Source organism: Salvelinus sp. IW2-2015, linkage group LG8 (assembly GCF_002910315.2).
Source record: "Salvelinus sp. IW2-2015 linkage group LG8, ASM291031v2, whole genome shotgun sequence".
Taxonomy (NCBI): domain Eukaryota; kingdom Metazoa; phylum Chordata; class Actinopteri; order Salmoniformes; family Salmonidae; genus Salvelinus; species Salvelinus sp. IW2-2015.
Genome location: NC_036848.1, coordinates 12,484,019 through 12,503,638, shown reverse-complemented (window position 1 = coordinate 12,503,638; position 19,620 = coordinate 12,484,019). Strand labels below are relative to the sequence as shown.

Sequence of the window (19,620 nt, the reverse complement as noted above, 5' to 3'; positions counted from 1 at the left end):
CTCCAGGACACTTTCCCTCGTTGGATAGTGGATGTAGACTCGGTACCAGCCGACAAGGATGCAAATGTTTCATTTTAAAGTCATGTGTTGGTTCATTTAGAAAGTATTCGCTGTCACCTCCCGACATCGATCCAAGTATTGATCTAATAGTATGTTGGAATGGATGGCTGTGGGTCCACATACACTGAACAAAAATATAAATGCAACATGCAACAATTTCAGATTTTACTTTGTTACAGTTCATACAAGGACATCAGTCAATTTGAAATAAATTTATTAGGGCCTAATCTATGGACTTCACATGACTGGGCATAGGCCCACCCACTGGGGAGCCAGGCCCAGCCAATCAGAATGAGTTTTCCCCCACTAAAGGGCTTCATTATAGACAGAAATACTCCTCAGTGTTTGAGAGAAATAAGCTTTTGGTGCGTATGGAACATTTATGGGATTTTTWTATTTATTACAACTCATGGAACATGGGAGYAACACTTTACATGTTGCGTTTTTATATTTTTGTTTAGTGTAGTTGTTGACTTAGGTTTTGCAGCTGGCATTGGAAGAGGTTGTGGCAGAGACATGCCCAGCTCTGTTGGTACTGCTGGGGCTAGAAGCTAGTGCATCACTGTGKCTGCAAGGGAGTCCTCTCACAAGACGACTCCTGTCAGAGAACACTAACAAGAGTTTATTAGTCAGCTCTTTGAAGATTATTTTGTCTACCTGCCAGTGTTATTGTCCAACTCAAACTACCATCCACGCCATCTGTTTACTTGAGCACATTTGAGGTATAATGAGCCATTACATCATTGATGTTGGTCAATGATAATATGCATCAAGGTTTCTCAGCTTGTCTGTGTTAGATGGCTGGTCTGGGATCAGTGTGTGCTAGTTGAGGTGATTCTGTCAGCTAGGCACTGCAGACATCTGTGTGCCCACTGTCCCTTGGGGACTCCGCAGAGCGAACGGCTTGCATTGAAACACATTGTCATCAACAAGCTGCTAGCACTGCACAGACCAATGCTTCAACATTGGTCTGAAATCCATTTAACCTGACGACTGAAGTGTGTGTGCGAAAGACAAGTATTTCTGTCATCTCATCTGTCATGAGTAGTGTAATTGTAAAATGAAACAGTGATTTTGTACTTGATTAAAATAATTGTAAGTTGTCGTATTCATGATATTCAAGGATAGACTCACAAACATTTATCTAACCTCCGAGTCCTTTGCAGTCACATTGCTACATGGTGGATCATACTTAACTATTTAAGGTGTGTGTGTGTGTGTGTGTGTGTGTGTATTTTCTCCTCCACAGACTGTGGCACTGAGAGGTCATGTCCCCAGTCCGGCACACCTGCTCCTAGCCAGTCCACCACCTCACACACCTCTTCCAGGTCCAAGTCCCTGCGCAGACAATCCAAACCAGCGGTAAGGACGCACGCACACACTCAGTCACATTAGTCGTTTGTGTGTCATTCCGTGTTTGTAAAAGGATGACCCTGACAGTGAAACGGACCTAATTGGAACCTTTTTTGTAGCATGTGCTGTTAACCAGCAATTACAAATATATTCACACTCCTGTACGCCTGTCCTGAACGGCTTGTACACTCGGCTCACAAATTACATAAATGCATAATAAATCAAACTTTCCTGATTGGTTAGATTGTATACGAGTCAGTAACTGACAACTATTCTACGCAACCAGGAGATGTCGGAGAACGGCGGAGGCGGGCTGGTGCTGGTGAAGGCGCGCTTCCAGTTCAAGCAGAACAACGAGGATGAGCTGTCTTTCAACAAGGGAGACCTGATCAGTGTGTCGCGCCAGGAGGAGGGCGGCTGGTGGGAGGGCTCGCTCAARGGCAAGACGGGCTGGTTCCCCAGCAACTATGTCCGCGAGGTCAAGCCCTGTGGTGAGTAGGGCTGGGAAAGAGTCTGTGGTACCATGCTGGACAAACACCAGACTAGATTATGATGCTTAGCAGAACACCACCACTCATTCTGTGTGCTGTTTGCTGCTCTGTAACTTRGCCCCCGACTACCTTACCTCTTGCAGATAAACCTGTGTCTCCTAAAGCATCTCAACTGACCAAGAACTACTACAGTGTGGTGAGTGGGCCCTCTCCCATTGGATGTCCCTTTTCTACAGCTCCATATGCACTGGGCCACTACAGCTTCGCTTTGCGGAACAGTTTAGGCTGTGTCAGCYTTTCTGTCTCGAATAGGATGTGGGTTATTTAAATGATCTTTRTCAGGTGGTGCAGGACATCCTGGAGCATGAGAGGGAGTTTGTCAAGGAGCTGCAGACAATGTTGAGCTGTTACCTACGACCTCTAAAGGCCAGCGACAAGTAAGCTCAGCGAACAAGGATGGGGGTCAATTCATTCAGATGCAAACTGTTTAGATACATTTTGAAATACCAGTTACTAAAGAGTCTTGTGGCATTGTGAATCTCTCCGAATGACCCATGCAACATGCCGTTGTTTTTAATGGGTATATCTGTTCTACTCATTGTAATTCTATGTTCTCTGCTGTGTGGTGTCCAGGCTGAGCATTACAGACAGTGGCAGTCTGAGTGGTAACCTGGAGGAGATCCTCACCTTCCAGCAGGGTCTGGTTCTTGCTCTGGACGAGTGCACCAAGTAAGTGTACAGTGCATTCGGAAAGTATTCAGACATTTTGTTACGTTGCAGCCTTATTCTAAAATGGATTAAATRGTTTTTTGCCCCTCATCAATCTACACCCAATACCACATAATGACAAAGCAAAAACTGTTTTTATACATTTTGTCTTGACTGTGTGCTTAGGGTCGTTGTTCTGTTGGAAGGTGAACCTTCGCCCCAGTCTGAGGTCCTGAGCACTCTGGAGCAGGTTTTCATCAAGGGTCTCTCTGTATTTTGCTCTGTTCATCTTTCCCTCGATCCTGACTAGTCTCCCGGTCTCTGCCACTGAAAAACGTTCAAACAGCATAATGCTGCCACCACCATGCTTCACCGTAGGGATGGTGCCAGGTTTCCTCCAGACTTGACGCTTGGCATTCAGGCCAAAGTGTTCCATCTTATTTTCATGAGACCAGAGAATCTTGTTTCCCATAGCCAGCGAGACTTTAGGTGCCTTTTGGCAAACTCCAAGCGGGCTGTCGTGTGCCTTTTACTGAGGAGTGTCTTCCGTCTGGTCACTCTACAATAAAGGACTTATTAGTGGAGTGCTGCAGATATGGTTGTCCTTCTGGGAAGTTTCTTCCATCTCCACAGAGAAACTCTGGTGATCTGTCAGAGTTATTGGTCACCTCCCTGAACAAGGCCCATCTCACCCGATTGCTCAGTTTGGCCGGGCGGCCAGCTCTGGGAAGAGTCTTGGGGGTTCAAAACTTCTTCCATTTAAGAATGATGGAGGCCACTGTGTTCTTGGGGACCTTCAATGCTGCAGACATTTTTTTGGTACCCTTCCCCAGATCTGCGCCTCGACACAATCCTMTCTCGGGGATCTACGGACAATTCCTTCAACTTCATGGCTTGGTTTTTGCTCTGACATGCACTGTCAACTGTGGGATCTTACATTGACAGGTGTGTGCCTTTCCAAATCATGTCTAATCAATTGAATTTACCACAGGTGGACTCCAATCAAGTTGTAGAAACATCTCAAGGATGATCAATGGAAACAGGATGCACCATTAAATGTATATAGTATGTATACGCTGGAAATACAGGCCTAAGCGTTGTTGTTCACTAGTTTTCTCCATTTGGGGGAGGAGTGGTAGGGTTGGAGGATAATAAAGGAAATATGTGTGTGTGTACCGTTCAAAGGTTTGAGGATACTTAGAAACTCTCTTTCTATTCTGGTTAGAGCCAGTTTGCGCTGTTCTGTGAAGGGAGTAGTACACAGCGTTGTACGAAATCTGCAGTTTCTTGGCAATTTCTCGCATGGAATAGCCTTCTTTTCTCAGAACAAGAATAGACTGACGAGTTTCAGGAGAAAGGTCTTTGTTTCTGGCCACTTTGAGCCTGTAATCGAACCCAAAAATGCTGATGCTCCAGATACTCAGCTAGTCTAAAGAAGGCCAGTTTTATTGCTTCTTTAATTAGAACAACAGTTTTCAGCTGTGCTAACATAATTGCAGAAAGGTTTTCTAATGCTCAATTAGCCTTTTAAAATTATATACTTGGTTTAGTTAACACAACGTGCCATTGGAACACAGGAGTGATGGTTGCTGATAATGGGCCTCTGTACGCCTATGTAGATATTCCATTAAAATCCGTTTCCAGCTACAATAGTCATTTACAACATTAACAATGTCTACACTGTATTTCTGATCAATTTGATGTTATTGTAATGGWCAAAAAATMGGCTTTTCTTTCAAAAACAAGGACATTTCTAAGTGAACCCAAACCTTRGAATGTTAGTGTGTTCCTGTTTTTCAAGTTTAATACATTTGCAAAACATTTGAAAAACCTGTTTTCGCTTTGTCACTACGGGGTATTGTGTGTAGATTGCTGAGGATTTTTATCCATTTTAGAATGAGGCTGTAAGGTAACAAAAGGTGGAAAAAGTCAAGGGGTCTGAATAATTTCAGAAGGAACTGTGAGAGAGCGTAATGAGGAAACAGTGGGGGCACTGCTCATTGAGGCAACTGAATTGGTCCAATCACATTACCCTAACACAATGTCTAATCTTTGTCACTACACTTTCTGCCTACTCAGCGGTTTCTATCAGATATTCTGGGGATAATTGTATTTGTTGTGATGTACTTGTAACTGACAAAATAATGGAAACACTTGAGTAAATGAGGAATACAAAGTATATTGAATGCAAGTGCTTCCACACAGGTGTGTTTCCTGAGTTAATTATGCAATTAGCATCCCATCATGCTTAGGGTAATGTCTAAAAATGCTGTGCAGACCATTATTTAGGCTACCATGGCTATGTCCCAATAGGATGACAATGCCCCCATCCACAGGGCACGAGTGGTCACTGAATGGTTTGATGAGCATGAAAACGATGTAAACCATATGCTCTAGGCCGTCACCAGATCTCAACCCAATTGAACAGTTATGGGAGATTCTGGAGTGGCGCATGAGACAGCGTTTGATCATCAACAAAGAATGGTATCACATCCTTCCAATAGAGTTCCAGACACTTTGCCAATAATCTATGCCATGGCGTAGTGAACCTGTTCTGGCGGCTCGTGGTGGCCCAACGCCTTATTTAGACACTTGTTGGTGTTTCCTTTATTTTGGCAGTTACCTGCAGCTCTAGATGGTATGGCCTCAGGTTTCTATGCTCCCTCTAGTGGTCAATATGTAGAATGGAATCGGAAACTAAACATACAGGAACAACCCAACTGTTGTCCTAGTAACTAACACACCCACTTCTCTCTGTGTGTTGCAGGGTTCCAGAGAGCCAGCAGCGATTGGCTGCCTGCTACCTCAACCTGATTAGTCAGATCAGGAGGCTGTACCGGTCATACTGCTCCAGTCACCCTTCGGCTGTCTGCGTACTCACTGACCACAGGTCAGTCCTTACTGGCATCTCAGTTCTGCATGACATGCATCTGCATTTGATTGACATTTCACTGCAAATCAAGTCCATCAGTTTAGTATTGCAAGTAAAATGTAATGTCTTTGTGGATAACCATAGGCTATAGAAGAGTAGTTGCAGTTTCTCTTTGAGCCACTAGGAGTCATACTTTCTCTGGAAATGTAGAGGCGCAACAGAGCGGTGTCTCAAATAAAATTGTATTAGTCACATACGCCGAATACAACAGGTGTAGACCTTACAGTGAAATGCTTACTTACGAGCCCCTAACCAACAGTGCAGTTTCAAAAAATATGGATAAGAATAAGAGATAAAAGTAACAAGTAATTAAAGAGCAGCAGTAAAAAAATCAAATGACAATATATACAGGGGGTGCCGGTACAGAGTCAATGGGCGGGGGCACCGGTTAGTTGAGGTAGTATGTACATGTAGGTAGAGTTAATTAAAGTGACTATGCATAGATGACAACAGAGAGTGGCAGTGGTGTGGGGAGGGGGGTGCAATGTGAATAGTCTGGGTAGCCATTTSACTCGATGTTCAGGAGTCTTATGGCTTGGGGGTAGAAGCTGTTTAGAAGCCTCTTGGACCTAGACTTGGRGCTCCAGTACCACTTGCCATGCAGTAGCAGAGAGAACAGTATGACTAGGGTGTCTGGAGTCTTTGACAATTTTTATGGCCTTCCTCTGACACCGCCTGATATAGAGGTCCTGGATGGCAGGAAGCTTGGCCCCAGTGATGTACTGGGCCGTTCGCACTACCCTCTGTAGTGCCTTGCGGTCGGAGGCTGAGCAGTTCTCATAACGAACAGTGATGCAACCAGTCAGGATTTCTCGTCCGTTGTGAGTGACCTTTTTTAATTTGTAGCCTCCTGATTCATATCCCCTCACTACAATCAGCCGGGCCCTGAGGCTCTGTGAACAGTTAATCACAGCGCTGTCCATCACACGCAATGTAGTTGTAACGAGCAAACAGAGCAATGAATCAAGCGGTTGTGTAATTATTATGTTAGTAACGCAATTAATCATGTACACTATTGTGGAACTGGTGTCGTCGTCGCCCCCCCCCCCCCCTCGGTCTCTTGCTGCGTAATTGTTCATGTGAAAACATGCACTGCAGAGACAAGAGAACACTGTCATGACACATACAAACACACACACACACAGGAAGCTGCACACAGGATATCTATAGTTGTGGTTATGTTCCAGGCAGGTGAGGCACTTTTGATTTCACACTGAACTAATTAGCATCTTTCATACTGTGGGATCCTTTTCAGCTTTTTTCTTTCACTACCAAACACATTCAACAAATCTAGATTTTTTTCCATGGTAGAATATTTTCTCTGTCTCTTTACATGGTCACCCAGCAGTAAAACTGTGTGTGTGTGTCTCTGTCTGTTGTAGTGAGGAGCTGGGTACGTTCATGGAGAGCCAGGGGGCTAGTACGCCAGGCATCCTGACCCTGACCACCAGCCTGAGTAAACCCTTCATGAGGCTGGACAAGTATCCCATCCTGCTGCAGGAGCTGGAGAGACATATAGAGGTACATTAGGCCTCATCTGGAGCCAACATAACTCTCTATAGGCCCATCTATGGATCCGTATGCAACTGAGATTTAACTCACCTCCGCTGTTCCAGATAGCACTCCCCTACAATGCCCAAATACCATTGATATACCATGTATTGATATCCCTCCCAAACGTGTTAATGTAGATTTGATTTCTATATTTTTAATTGGGTATTGTGTAAGATATAAATTATTTAAATGTMTATAATTTGTTGACTATCTTGCAGGAGGCCCACCCGGACTACAGTGACATCTTGAAGGTTACGGTGGCTTTTAAAAGCTTGGTGGTAGGTACAGAACCCCTGTGGTTCCTCATGCAATGTTTAGGTAGACATGGTCCATAGAGATTAGCCGTGTACGCTGAGTACTGTATCAACTCACAAGTCTACAGTAGCATCATCTAGTCTATATTACCTAACACACTACCAAGAATCATCACTGTCTGTCTTGATGAAAGCACACCTAGCAATTTGAAACTACTGAAGGCTGTCCTTCTCAGAAGATTGGAGATGTTGCTTGTATATAGTTCTTATGTTTCCAAACTGAGATGGAGCATCACATAAAAGACTGTCTTCCATGAGAGAAATTCTCAAGATGATACGCCCACCTCGGTTGTTTTAATTGAAAAGAAAAAACGATCTTGCTTCCTGTGTAATATGTCCTCAGTGAAAAACGTTTTCCAATCGTGGGTTGTGGACTGAAATAGCAGCATGAAACACCGTTTTCTGTTGGAGCAGTAGTTTGAGAGGCAGTTTCCACAGTGTGGCTGAGAGTTTGCGGGGAAGCGTTGACTCACACACACTGTAGTAGTCTCTTGAGGTGTGTATTTGAGCATATTTTGGGTCCACCAGCCCTATTTAACGTGAACCTGGTTGGTGTTGATTTGTCATTTTGTCTTTGAGAGATGGGGAATCCCCCTTCTGGTCCCGGTAAACTGTTCTCTGTAATTCACCTTTGCACGATGCACAGTTCTTTTATACCTGTTGCAGCATTGCCATATCATGGACATTTTTGCATTTATAGTGTGGAAATGCTTACTAAACCAGGCTTAAAACAGCTTTTATCTTATGGTTAATCTATCCACCACACATTAACAGTGTTTCAATTTCTTATATGAACTATACAGTAATGGACACCTCTCCTTTCAGACCCAGTGTCAGGACCTGCGGAAGCGTAAGAACCTGGAGCTACAGATCCTGTCAGAGCCAGTGAGAGGCTGGGAGGGAGACGGCATGAAGTCTCTGGGTCACGTGGCCTACATGTCCCTGGTCCACATGCAGAACGGGACCAATGAGGTGAGAGCAACAGATACAGGTGTATCCCAATATTAAGTGTTAGGATCTGGGGAAGGTAAGCCTATCCTAGATCTGTGTGTAAGGGCAACTACCCAGAGAGAGTGCTACAGACCACCTCCGAGACGGTCAAAGTTCAAAATAACAATGTTTTGAGCAGTATGAACGGTGGTTAGGCGAATAACGAGAAAAGTGAGGTAGGCCAGTTACATTCTCTGCTTGACGACCAGGAAATACAATTGTTGCCCGTTTGTTCACTCACAGGCGTAGAATTGATACAAGGACCTATTTCCCCAGAATTATATTATTTCAGCTCCTGTGAATAGCATTTCCAAATGACTGAACGTGCCATTGCCACATTATTTGGCACAGATAAGATTGTTTCCGTCGAACACATTCTGGAGATGAAATTGTATTAGTCACATGCGCTGAATACAACAGGTTAGTTGAGGTAGTATGTACATGTAGGTAGAGTTAATTAAAGTGACTATGCATAGATGATAACAGAGAGTGGCAGTGATGTGGAGGGGGGTGCAATGCAAATAGTCTGGGTAGCCATTTGACTAGAGGTTCAGGAGGGTTATGGCTTGGGGGTAGAAGCTGTTTAGAAGCCTTTTGGACCTAGACTTGGCGCTCCGGTGCACTTGCCAGGCAGTAGCTGAGAGAACAGTCTACGACTAGGGTGGCTGGAGTCTTTGACAATTTTTATGGCCTTTCTCTGACACCGCCTGGTATAGAGGTCCTGGATGGCAGGAAGATTGGCCCCAGTGATGTACGGAGCCGTTCGCACTACCCTCTGTAGTCCTATAGATGAGTCCTATATGCTGATTGCCACCCCCTCTCATACGTTATGCCTATGTTAATCAAATATCTAATTTCATTATGAATCGGAAACCCCAGACTGGCCATATATAGAGTGGAAAGCCAGTCCCCCTCCCCCGCAGTGTGGTTTCTGTGTAGGGGTCGACTATGAAGATCTGAAAGCTGAGAGGAACAATTATCTGGCTGTGTTTTGGCCTGATTGAAGCACCACCTGACGCCAATCTTTCAAACCTATTCCCTGTTGTCTTGACCTTTTTAACTTAGCTGAAATATTGTGATTTGGGATTCACATTCGATGTCAAATCAAAAGTATTCGCCACGTACACAGTTTACAGCAGGGATAAAAGGTGCACCGAAATGCTTATGGGCTAGCTCCCTCAACAATGGAGTACATGTGACAGGGATTTTCATATCCCATTGCCCGAGTTCCCAGACACTCACCTGTGTCCGTGGGTGTCGTTGTGTGATTGATTCTGTGARGCTGCGTGTGTGTTCCCCATAGGAGAAGGAGGAGCGCTACCTCATGCTGTTTCCCGGTGTGCTGGTCCTGCTGTCTGCTAGTCCGCGCATGAGCGGCTTCATATACCAGGTAACCTAATGCGTCCAAAGTATTGCACTCAATCTGGGGAAGTGTGTCAACCCCCCCCCCTCCCCCCTCTCTCTGTCCCCCCCCAGGGAAGGCTGCCGCTGACAGGCTCCACAGTCTCCAGGCAGACGGAGGACACGGAGAACGGCCACTACACCTTTGAGATCACAGGTACCGTAGGTTAGCGAGGGACCCTTGAGTCATTTAGCAGACGCTCTTATCCAGAGTGACTTACAGTAGTGGGTGCATACATTTTCATACGCTTTGGTGTTGTCTGCAGTTCCATCAAATAGATACGTTCTAGTGATTTTTGTGATCAGTGCCAAGGATTGGGTTTCCTGTGAAAGGCCTATATCTTAACACACTGGTCCTGTTGAATAGATCAGAGGTCACTGGTCCATTACACTCTACACGTCAGTGGGTTGAAGGTCAGTAATGCAGTTGCGCCTCATTTTTAGTGAATCAATGGAGGATTTCTTCCTTGACATCCCTCTGACAGAGCAGCTTCCTATTATATTATGTCATTCTCATTCCAATGCCTTCAGTACAAACTGTGTAAAAACCTTGATTCATCTCGGGTTTAATGATGCAGTTACTCATGACGTTCACTGAGGGAAAGGGAAACGACGCTACATTAATGAATTACGTGAAATTATGCGTCATAGCGTTTATGCAATGCTATCATTAACATGCAAGGGCTGCAGGGAGAACCACTCCTCCTAGTTGTCTTATATACTTGCCGCAGGACACAGGCTATGATTGGCTAACAGTTTTTATTTTATTTTTTAACCATGACACCATAATCCAGTTTTTCATCCAGTCGCAACTCGCCAGCTGTCATGGTGGACGTTTATGATTCATGCCAGGTGCCCTACATGTGGGCTTTACGAAACGTCTTGCTAACAGTTTTACCCAGCCCTATCTCTAGGTAACCTAGCCTGAATCTTCCCTGCAAAGTGCAACCCACTGAAGTGTGTGTGTGTGTTGCAGGAAGCACGATGGATCGCGTCACAGTGTTCTGCAGTAACCCCCAGGAGCTGCAGGAGTGGCTGGACCATCTCCATGCCTACAGCGAAGGAGCCAGCCCCGTGGGCACCATTATCAAGGTAAAGACGTGGCACACTGTTCATGATTTCTTTTTGAAAAGATGTAGAAAGTGCCGTTGCGTAGAGAATGTTCACTAAACAAAATGGCTGTGCTGTATTTCCCTCTCGACTTAGTATCATAGTATGAAAACATCTACACCACTTCACATGTATCGAGAACTCGCATTGCGCTGAACCATTTGAACATCCACTGTACTTCACACATGGCTGGCACTTGCATTGAACGTCACACATCCCATCTCTCTGACTGAAAGCCGGTCAGTATGCTGGGCACCCCCACTCACCTGCCCAGCTTCAGCACCCCCTGCCAGGCCAACCGGGGACCCCTGGAGCCCCCCAAGACCACCAAGCCCTGGTCCCTGAGCTGCCTGCGCCCCGCCCCACCTCTCAAGCCCTCCGCTGCACTGGGCTACAAGGAGGTAGGCCAACCCAGACCTACAGAATATCCATCTATCTCTTTGTTCTTCAGTCTTGGTACCTGAGAGGTGCAGGGTTTTGTTCCAGCCCAGCACTAACCCTCTAGAGTCTGGAGCTATTCAGGTTCTTGATGAATAGCTGATTACTTGAATCAGGATATAGTGCTGGGTTAGGACAAAAGCCTGCACCCACTAAGTATATTCGGAGCCTGGGGTAAAGAGCACTGCTTTGTCTTTTACAGTAACATGAGTTTAACGGGTCCATGGAAAAACCCTGTCAGATATAGCTGTTTGAGTGGGCAGAGCTCTTACCAGATGAGTAGGCAAACGGGGGTCAACGAATCTATATAAAAACAGTGTATAGACAAGGTGGGGGGGGTTGTGTTGGTGATAAGTAACTACATTCATTCCGGTACAGACTTGTCTTTTGAATGGCGTTTGTCTGGCTGTCAAGTTGACCTGGTGGTGGGCTGCACCAGCTGCTACTCCACAGGGTCGGGAAGTGGTCAGTGTGCGGTGAGGTCGAGCTTGGTCACTGACCATTTATTTTGCCAGAATAGTCCTCTTAAAAAATGGTTATCGTTTTGCGGATTCCTGAGATCCATGAAAACGTTGACAGAAAGACGTTACGTACAATGACGTAGGTTGAAAATAGGTCATTTGTGGTGAGATTTCACGATATTCTAAAGCTAGAGTGCAGCATTACCCACTATGCTCTATGCCCCCAGGGTTAAAGCAGCTATTAGCTGGGGTCTCCTCTACCTCTCTGGAGAATGCATCTCCCCTTTCCCTCTCTTTTTTTCTGTGGAATCATCACTCTGTTTTCTTCATACTGCAGGATGGGGGGGGGGTACTGCCATTTTCACAGTTCACCCTGTTCTAATTTCTCCCACTTTCTTTTTTCTTCTCATGCATCTCTCTCTATATCTCTATCTATCTCTCTCTCTCTATCTCCATACTGGCTGCTGTAGAGGATGTCTTCTATCTTGAAGGTGAGGCTAGATCTATCGCTCTCCTTCTGTGTGGATGTGTGCGTGCATGTGCTGAAGTGGCATGTCATTGCTCTGTTTGCCTCTTCCTCTGTTGTAAGCTGTTGGTTTCCTGTGTTCTCTGCTGCCTTGTCTGTCTTTTATCCCCGTACTCACCAAGAGCCTCTGGCAGACGTTCTGTTTTCTAGGTAACACCAAGTTATTTCTAGGTAACGGATACAAGTAGAATTTGATGCAGAAGCACTCATCCCACACATCTTTATTGAGATGGACACATTGTGCATAAATTAATGTGTGTGTGTGCTTTATTTTCAACGAAGCTGCTTCTTGTTGCACCTTGGCTAGCATATGATCAAATAAGAAAGAATAAATGGCAATTTACAGGTTTGAAAATGGGAGGGGTTACATAAAAGAGGGTTTTAAAATTGTTCATTATTTTAATAATGATCTCGTTAACGGTAAAGGTGATTCATTATAGCAGATGTGATGACATAGGCCACACAGTTAGCAACAAGTGTGTGACATGGTTGTGCTAAAAACAAAATGTGTTAATTAATGACTCGGAGGGGACAATTTTTGTTTCTAAAAGTAAACTGTTTAAAATAATACCAGGGTTGTGTTCATTAGGCACCAAATGGAAGAAACCTGACTGAAACGGGGAGTGGCTACTTAAATTCTCCAATAAGAAATTATAATTTTATTTTCCTGTTGCGTGCCCTAATGAACATGCCCCAGGTTTCTTTGGTTACTGCTGTCCCATGCTTGTGGAACTTCTAAGACTTTGTCACCGTGTATGTTTTCGTCTATGGAGGCAATGTGTGTGTGTTACTGTAGGCTTGCATTTACCGTGATGTTTTTCCCCCTGGCTTGAAGGTGTGTGTCACTGTGTTGGCTATGACTCTGTGTACCGTACCCTCCTAACAGTTCTGTCACTCCTACAGGACTCCAGTAAGAGCTCTGGGCCCATTAAGAATTTCTTCCCAAAACGCAGAGCAGAAAGAAAACATTCCGATGATGAGTTCCTCTTACGGAAAAGTAGGTTTGATCATTCCACTCTAGGAAATGAAACCATAAATGTGTTGCCACCAAGGAAAGCACAGATTCACACTCTGCGTGGCAAAATACAGTCGCTGCCTAAACAATTAACTCATTTCTCTCACTGTGAATCAACACTCCAGTGTAATTCACTGCACGTAACTCAAAACGCATGTCTCACGTGGTTTATGGTACCTCACACATTCAGTGTCATCGCTAGGTGAGACATCCAGCTCCTAGTAACTGTCCAGTAAAATCTCACTTTTTGAAGTTCATAGTCCGTTAACTCATACCCAAATAATGTTGTTGACTCATCCTATACTCATATTTGTGGCCAAAGTGTAAATAAAATAAAAACACTTCGGGGGGAAAAAATACTACTCAAACAGACTGTTTAAAAATGCTTGCTGTTTCCTCATTTAACGTGATGTCAAGTTGGCTGAGCTGGCCAATCAGCTTTTGCCATTTAATATTTTTAATGACGGTAGACACCATTCTGTTGTAGCCCTTAACCATTCTAACACAGAAAAGCTGCTTTTAAACACACTTCATTACCATTTATTGGAAGGAAAACTATTTCACTCATATTGTAATTAATTATAGGTCATATTTAATAGAAATCTGGAAAAACTAGACAGTTAATTTAAAGTAACTGGAACAATGAGAGGGGAACTGACCATCTGTAGCAGACACACAGACAGTTACCATAGAGATGAAGTAGCTAAATCAGTTGTTCCTGTCTGTCTGTCAGGTCTGTGTGTCAGTTGAATGTTGTAATTTAAAGTCAGTCTTTGTGGTTCAGAAGGCTCCTGACTCCCAGTTTCCCCTGTGTGCCTTTGATTGACAGGTACAGCTGCTCTGGAGGAGGATGCCCAGATTCTGAAGGTGATCGAGGCCTACTGCACAGGGGCCAGCCAGCATCATGCCAGCCAGCATCAGGCCAGCACAGGTGAGCTGAAGAGAGTGTCTGTCTGTGGGCACGCGCACTTGTATGCATCTGTGTGTGAGTGATTATTTTCAACCTGTCATAGATGTGTGTGTTATACAGACAAATAATTTATTTCAACAGGTACAAGGTGTGTGTGTGTCACACCTTTAATGGCCCATAGATAGGCATGGCAATGACTCAGACTTACATGTGTGTTATTGTGTCTTTCTGCAGCGGTGAGGAAAGTGTGTGTCCCTCAGGTCCTGCTGCCAGAGGAAGAGAAGATCATGGTGGAGGAGATGAAGAACAACGGTCAGACAAGCATAGAGGAAAAGTAAGATGGCCACCACTCAGGAGAATAGACGTTTATTAAACCATTACAACACTGTGTGTTAGGGCGGGGCGGTATACCATCAGAATGGAGAAAGACTCATTTGAAATCACTTATTTGTTGCCCCCTAAGATCATGAACTACTCAAAGTTTATTTTAGAACTTTTTTATTATTAAAAACATAAAATACCGTCAAAAATGTGAAAAATATGATATATTGGCCAGAATTCAAAAGGCACTCGCACATCTAGCTGTCTTTGTTGCAGGTGCATGGTAACAGTTGAGTAAAATTAGAAACCTGCACACCGCTCTTGATAGTGTCGCCGCTCTTGATAGTGTCGCCGCTCTTGATAGTGTCGCCGCTCTTGATAGTGTCGCCGCTCTTGATAGTGTCACTGCTCTTTAATAAGCTTTATGTATCGGACACACTGCCTTAGCACTATTATGTAGACATGGCTCCACCCACATCCGTTCCACGCATCGAATGGGGTTGGAGTCAAGAGAACAAATAAGTGCTACCAATATAACAATGTGCATTTCATAAATATTTGAAATAGTGTGTATGTTAAACGTATTAAACACAATGAGGACATCGACCTACCAAGCAAGTTTTCATAAATCATCGGCTACAGCGCAAGAAAAACGTCAGAGTAATCCTAAATGTTCACATTTACAACATAACATACATAGGCATTTCATCATTAAGACCTCTAGGAAATAATGTCTGGAGGGTGAAAATCCAAAAACATTCTCTTTTACTCAGAGTATTATGTATATCACCTGGCCATATCGCCCAGCCCTCCTGTGTATGACATGGATCTGCAGTTAGTTTTGTTTAGGTGGTCGTTTCAACACATCTAATACGATGCTTTTTCAAATCTGTGGTATTTATTAATCCAGTTAAAATTAAGAAATGTATTTCTTTACATAATAACGTTAAGGTATTAGCAAGTGGTGGTTTTACCTTGAACATTGAGAAGCAAGAAATTGCCTCGTCAATATTTGTGAAATTATGTTCGACTGCCTGGAACACTCAAATTCCAAAGCCTTTGTCAAAGAACATAATGTGACATTAAGATATGCTGTTGTCCCACTTTCTGATAACCTTTTTGTTTCTGCACTGGCAGGAGTCTGGTTGATGCAGTATATGCTTTAAAGGATGAGGTCCATGAATTAAAGAAGGTAAAACAAGAATTGTTCACTCTGAGAAATGTAAAGGTTGACAAGCCATTTTTGTTAAGTAGTGTTGGTGTAGTGGGTAATTGTGGTTTGTGTGGGTTCATACTTGTGGGTGTAGGTGTGTTCTCACATCTGTGCTGTGTAATATTTAACTTGTATGGGTCTTGTCAGGAGAATAAGTGGATGAAGCATTGTCTGGAGGAGGAGCAGAAGTCTCGTAAGGAGCTGGAGAGAGTGGTCAGGAAGCTGGCCAAGCAGAAGAACGACTGTACCTGGGAGGATGGAGGGCACTGAACAACTCCCCATACCTACCCAACTACCTACCTACCTAGCCCGTGTGTGTGTGTGTGTGTGCGACTGTGTGTGACTGCCTTCAATCCCTACAACACAGAAGGGTTGGATTCATGTATCTGGACAATGGTTAGAGCAACTCTCTGGTCTGATGCTTGGAGGGGGGGGAATAACCAGAAGCGAAAATTCTGATTGATTGCCTCCCGTCTACTGGCACTGGTCAACTCTGATGGAAGAATTTTGGACAAAGGAGAAAGAACTACTGCTCTAGTGTCACCAGCTGCATCGCCACTGTGGACTACTGTGTCTACATTTTCAATAGAACATCTAATGGGAACGAGAAGCCATCTTTCAGTTCAATGGAGTGTTCTCTTGCATGCACTTGTTTCAGCAGGAGAGCGACTCCCTCAGCCATAACTAGGGCTCATCTGTCCCACTCTACGTCTGTTACAGCACTGTTTCTTTATTTTGGTGTTGGACACCCCCTGCAGCCTTGTCGGGAAAGAGCGAGGCTTGCGTCGAGCTTTAGTGAACATCATTGGCATTTTGAGAATGCACGTTCAAGACGTGAGACTCTGCGTCTCCAAGCTATTTCATAGTCCTCAAAGCTTTAGCTTTTCATTTCAGATGGGTGAGACCTATCCATGAACTATCAAACAGTCCTCTAGCTCATGGTAAGTGGATTTCAATACCGCTCATATCCACGCTGGTGTTAACATTAGTGAATAATGTCCTTGACTGTGTTTCTTACAATCTGCATGGATGTACAGTYTTTTTATGATATTGTCACACATTAGATGTGACGATCAATATATAGGCCAAAGCTTTCAGGGATATAGATATATAACAAATAGAATACCCGTATATGGTGTATTGCGTATAAAATAGACACATGTAAAGATGACAACGGTGTGGCCTATACTTTCTTACCGAAACGATATAACAATTAAATACATGTACTAATAATACATAGCTTTGCTTTATTCGGGAGTTAAAGAATATATATTGCTTATTTATTTTCCATGAAAACATTTCATTATGTAGGTAGAGACGTGTGTATTGTATGTAGGTTATATGGTACTGGGAACCCACTTGGGGCGGTCTCTGGGTTTCTGCCTTAAACCAACCCGCACCGCAGAAACCACCTCTACAGAATGATAACCTAAGGATTTTTTAAAAAGTGATCTTTATTTATTTGGCATTGTCCATTGGGGAAGACAAAACACAACCCATTTTGATTTTAAGAATTTGGTACCACAGGAACAATGTTATTTGTACGTCGTAAACTGTGTCCCACAATGTGAGTTAGGGTTACATTCCAAGGAAGTCTCATTGCATCCGTGTCCTGCGCCCATTTTCAGAGTGTCTGAGTAGGACTGCTGTTCTAGGATCAGGACCCTCCTGTCCATTTTTTAAAATCTTAACTAATTATGGTCTAAAAGGGAACAAAGATGATCCGTTTCTTGGACGGTTTGTAAATTTCGTCCCTGGTCTGTCGTTCTTATGCTTCTTTCTCATGAGTTAATGCAGATGGAGATATGTCCCCACTTTGATTGTGTTGATGGAGAGTGTAAAGTATGAGTAGTGGGATCAAGGGCCTCCTGATCACAGTGGATTAAGTTACGAGGTACAGAGGAAGTGGCAGGGATTTACATGCACAGGTTTTCTGTCATGTTTCCCATTTTCAATGGGGCTGATGGCACTGTTTAGACGTTCATGGGGACAGGTAAGGGTCGTGTAACAATTCAATGTGAACCGGGCTTTGATGCCTTATGTCAAGGCCTTAGGTGAAAGATTATTCAGTTGAATCACAGCACTTAGGTGAAAGATTATTCAGTTGAATCACAGCACTTCCTCCCGGGATGACGTGCAGTGCATACACTGTAGGACCTGATGTCAACCTCATACTGCAGAGTGACAGTAGGAACTTCATGAAAATGCAATGTGACCACTTCAGTATGACTGTTTTTACTTTAGTGTCACTCTGAGACAGTCAGTTGGGCAGTAGACCAGAATGTATAAAGAAACGTATCTCTGTTATTGTACAGTGATGATGACTCTTTCACCCCCTTAACCAAATGGGCCTATTGCCTTGTCCCTGTTTCCTGGCCACTGTGTTCTCTGCAGTCCTGATGTATAGCAGTATACTGTTACAAGCTGTTGTGTTCAGGTCCCACGGTCTGTCAGGTCAACTCCACATGTTTTGTCACCTGTACAAATGTCCTTCAGTATTGTTTGTTTGTTTTATTGCTGAGATTATTTTTTACCATCAATATTTTTATCAATGCATTTTGTTTTCTTCATAAAGTGTCTTAAAGTTTTCAATGCCTGATAGCCTAAGCGAGCACTTGGACTGTTCCATCCTGCTCATGACGACTTGTCGGCAGACCACTCCATGTGTATCATTTGAAAAAGTTGTTTGATGCAAATTATAACTCTATTGTAAGGCATTTTTTTCCTTCTAGTGGCGGCATACTGTCATGTTTTCAGTATGGTCATTCTTTTAATAAAAATCAAACTTGATCCGTTGTGATTCATCAGTTTTTCTTTCATGCTGGAAAAGTCCATTGGTAAACTGCTTTCCACCTGTTCTCCACTTCTGAGTGATTGCACAGGTACATAGACCACGCTACAGTGACTAGTGTATGTTGAGAGACACCCATGACGGGATGGAATGACTGAGTAAAGATGACATCCTGTGAAAGCCACTTCACCTCCTGACAGGGTACGCTGCACCTCTGCTCTGTAGACTTACTCTTTCCATGCTGCTCAACAACCCCTCTACCTCTGGAGTGGAATGGTCTATATGACGGCAGGGCTGTGTGGAGTTTGTCGCCATACGTTCGTACTGTTTTTATAAACCAGATTAGTCATTGTTTCCCTGAAATCCCAATCGAAACCTGGAAGCCAGTTTCACTGCTCTTTAATTCTTCCCCTCTAAATCAGGACTGATTTTAGACCTGGGACAAGATGGCGCAATTAATTCAGGTAGAACAGAAAGACAGCAGTACTCCGGACCTCGTGGGGCAGCGTTTCCCAAACTGTGTCCTGGGGACCCCAAGGGGTGCACGTTTTGGTTAGCACTACACATCTGATTAAAATAATCAACTCATCATCGAGCTTTGATTCTTTTTTTAAATTAATCGGCTGTGTAACGCTACAGACAAAAAGAAAACGTTCACCCCTTTGGGTCCCCAGGACCGAGTTTGGGAAGCGCTGTCGTAGGGTAAGATTTGAATACCCCTGGAGTAGCTGTTACTACAGTATACAAAATGGCTTAGTCAGTGCCCTGTGTGAAGACCTCATATTGCTGTCACAGCATCCTCATGAAACGCACTGATTTTCATTAGACCTGTCTGGTTTTGTTGCACAGGTCTTTTTGCTCTGGTGCTAATTCTAGAGGTTACTGCAGCGTTTGTTGTGAGGGGATGCAACATTGCTGCAGAAGGTTTGCGTGAGACACTTTTTRTTTTTTTRRCAACTTGGTTTCACAAGTTGTGTTGGGGACCATAACCATAAAGTACATGACATTTGTCTGTGGTGATGAGTCAAACAA

General features: G+C 43.9%; 1 protein-coding gene across 3 annotated transcripts in view; it reads left to right on the top strand.

Annotated features, from left to right (window-relative positions):
- The window catches only part of LOC111967431 (rho guanine nucleotide exchange factor 6), a 29,401-nt gene extending 10,814 nt beyond the window's left edge, over nt 1–18,587 (top strand). For 2 of the 3 annotated variants that reach the window (XM_023992444.1, XM_023992446.2), the window contains exons 4-22: nt 1,310–1,422; nt 1,700–1,904; nt 2,048–2,100; nt 2,247–2,341; nt 2,538–2,633; nt 5,380–5,502; nt 6,927–7,065; nt 7,317–7,376; nt 8,238–8,384; nt 9,706–9,792; nt 9,879–9,960; nt 10,780–10,895; nt 11,150–11,314; nt 12,283–12,303; nt 13,242–13,335; nt 14,183–14,284; nt 14,498–14,597; nt 15,722–15,776; nt 15,945–18,587. In XM_023992444.1, coding sequence (XP_023848212.1) covers nt 1,310–1,422; nt 1,700–1,904; nt 2,048–2,100; nt 2,247–2,341; nt 2,538–2,633; nt 5,380–5,502; nt 6,927–7,065; nt 7,317–7,376; nt 8,238–8,384; nt 9,706–9,792; nt 9,879–9,960; nt 10,780–10,895; nt 11,150–11,314; nt 12,283–12,303; nt 13,242–13,335; nt 14,183–14,284; nt 14,498–14,597; nt 15,722–15,776; nt 15,945–16,067 — 1,976 coding nt within the window. In that variant the 3' untranslated portion in view covers nt 16,068–18,587. The remainder of the gene's footprint in view (nt 1–1,309; nt 1,423–1,699; nt 1,905–2,047; nt 2,101–2,246; nt 2,342–2,537; nt 2,634–5,379; nt 5,503–6,926; nt 7,066–7,316; nt 7,377–8,237; nt 8,385–9,705; nt 9,793–9,878; nt 9,961–10,779; nt 10,896–11,149; nt 11,315–12,282; nt 12,304–13,241; nt 13,336–14,182; nt 14,285–14,497; nt 14,598–15,721; nt 15,777–15,944) is intronic. The other variant, XM_023992445.2, reaches the window with a different exon arrangement.
- The last annotated feature ends 1,033 nt before the right edge of the window (nt 18,588–19,620 follow it).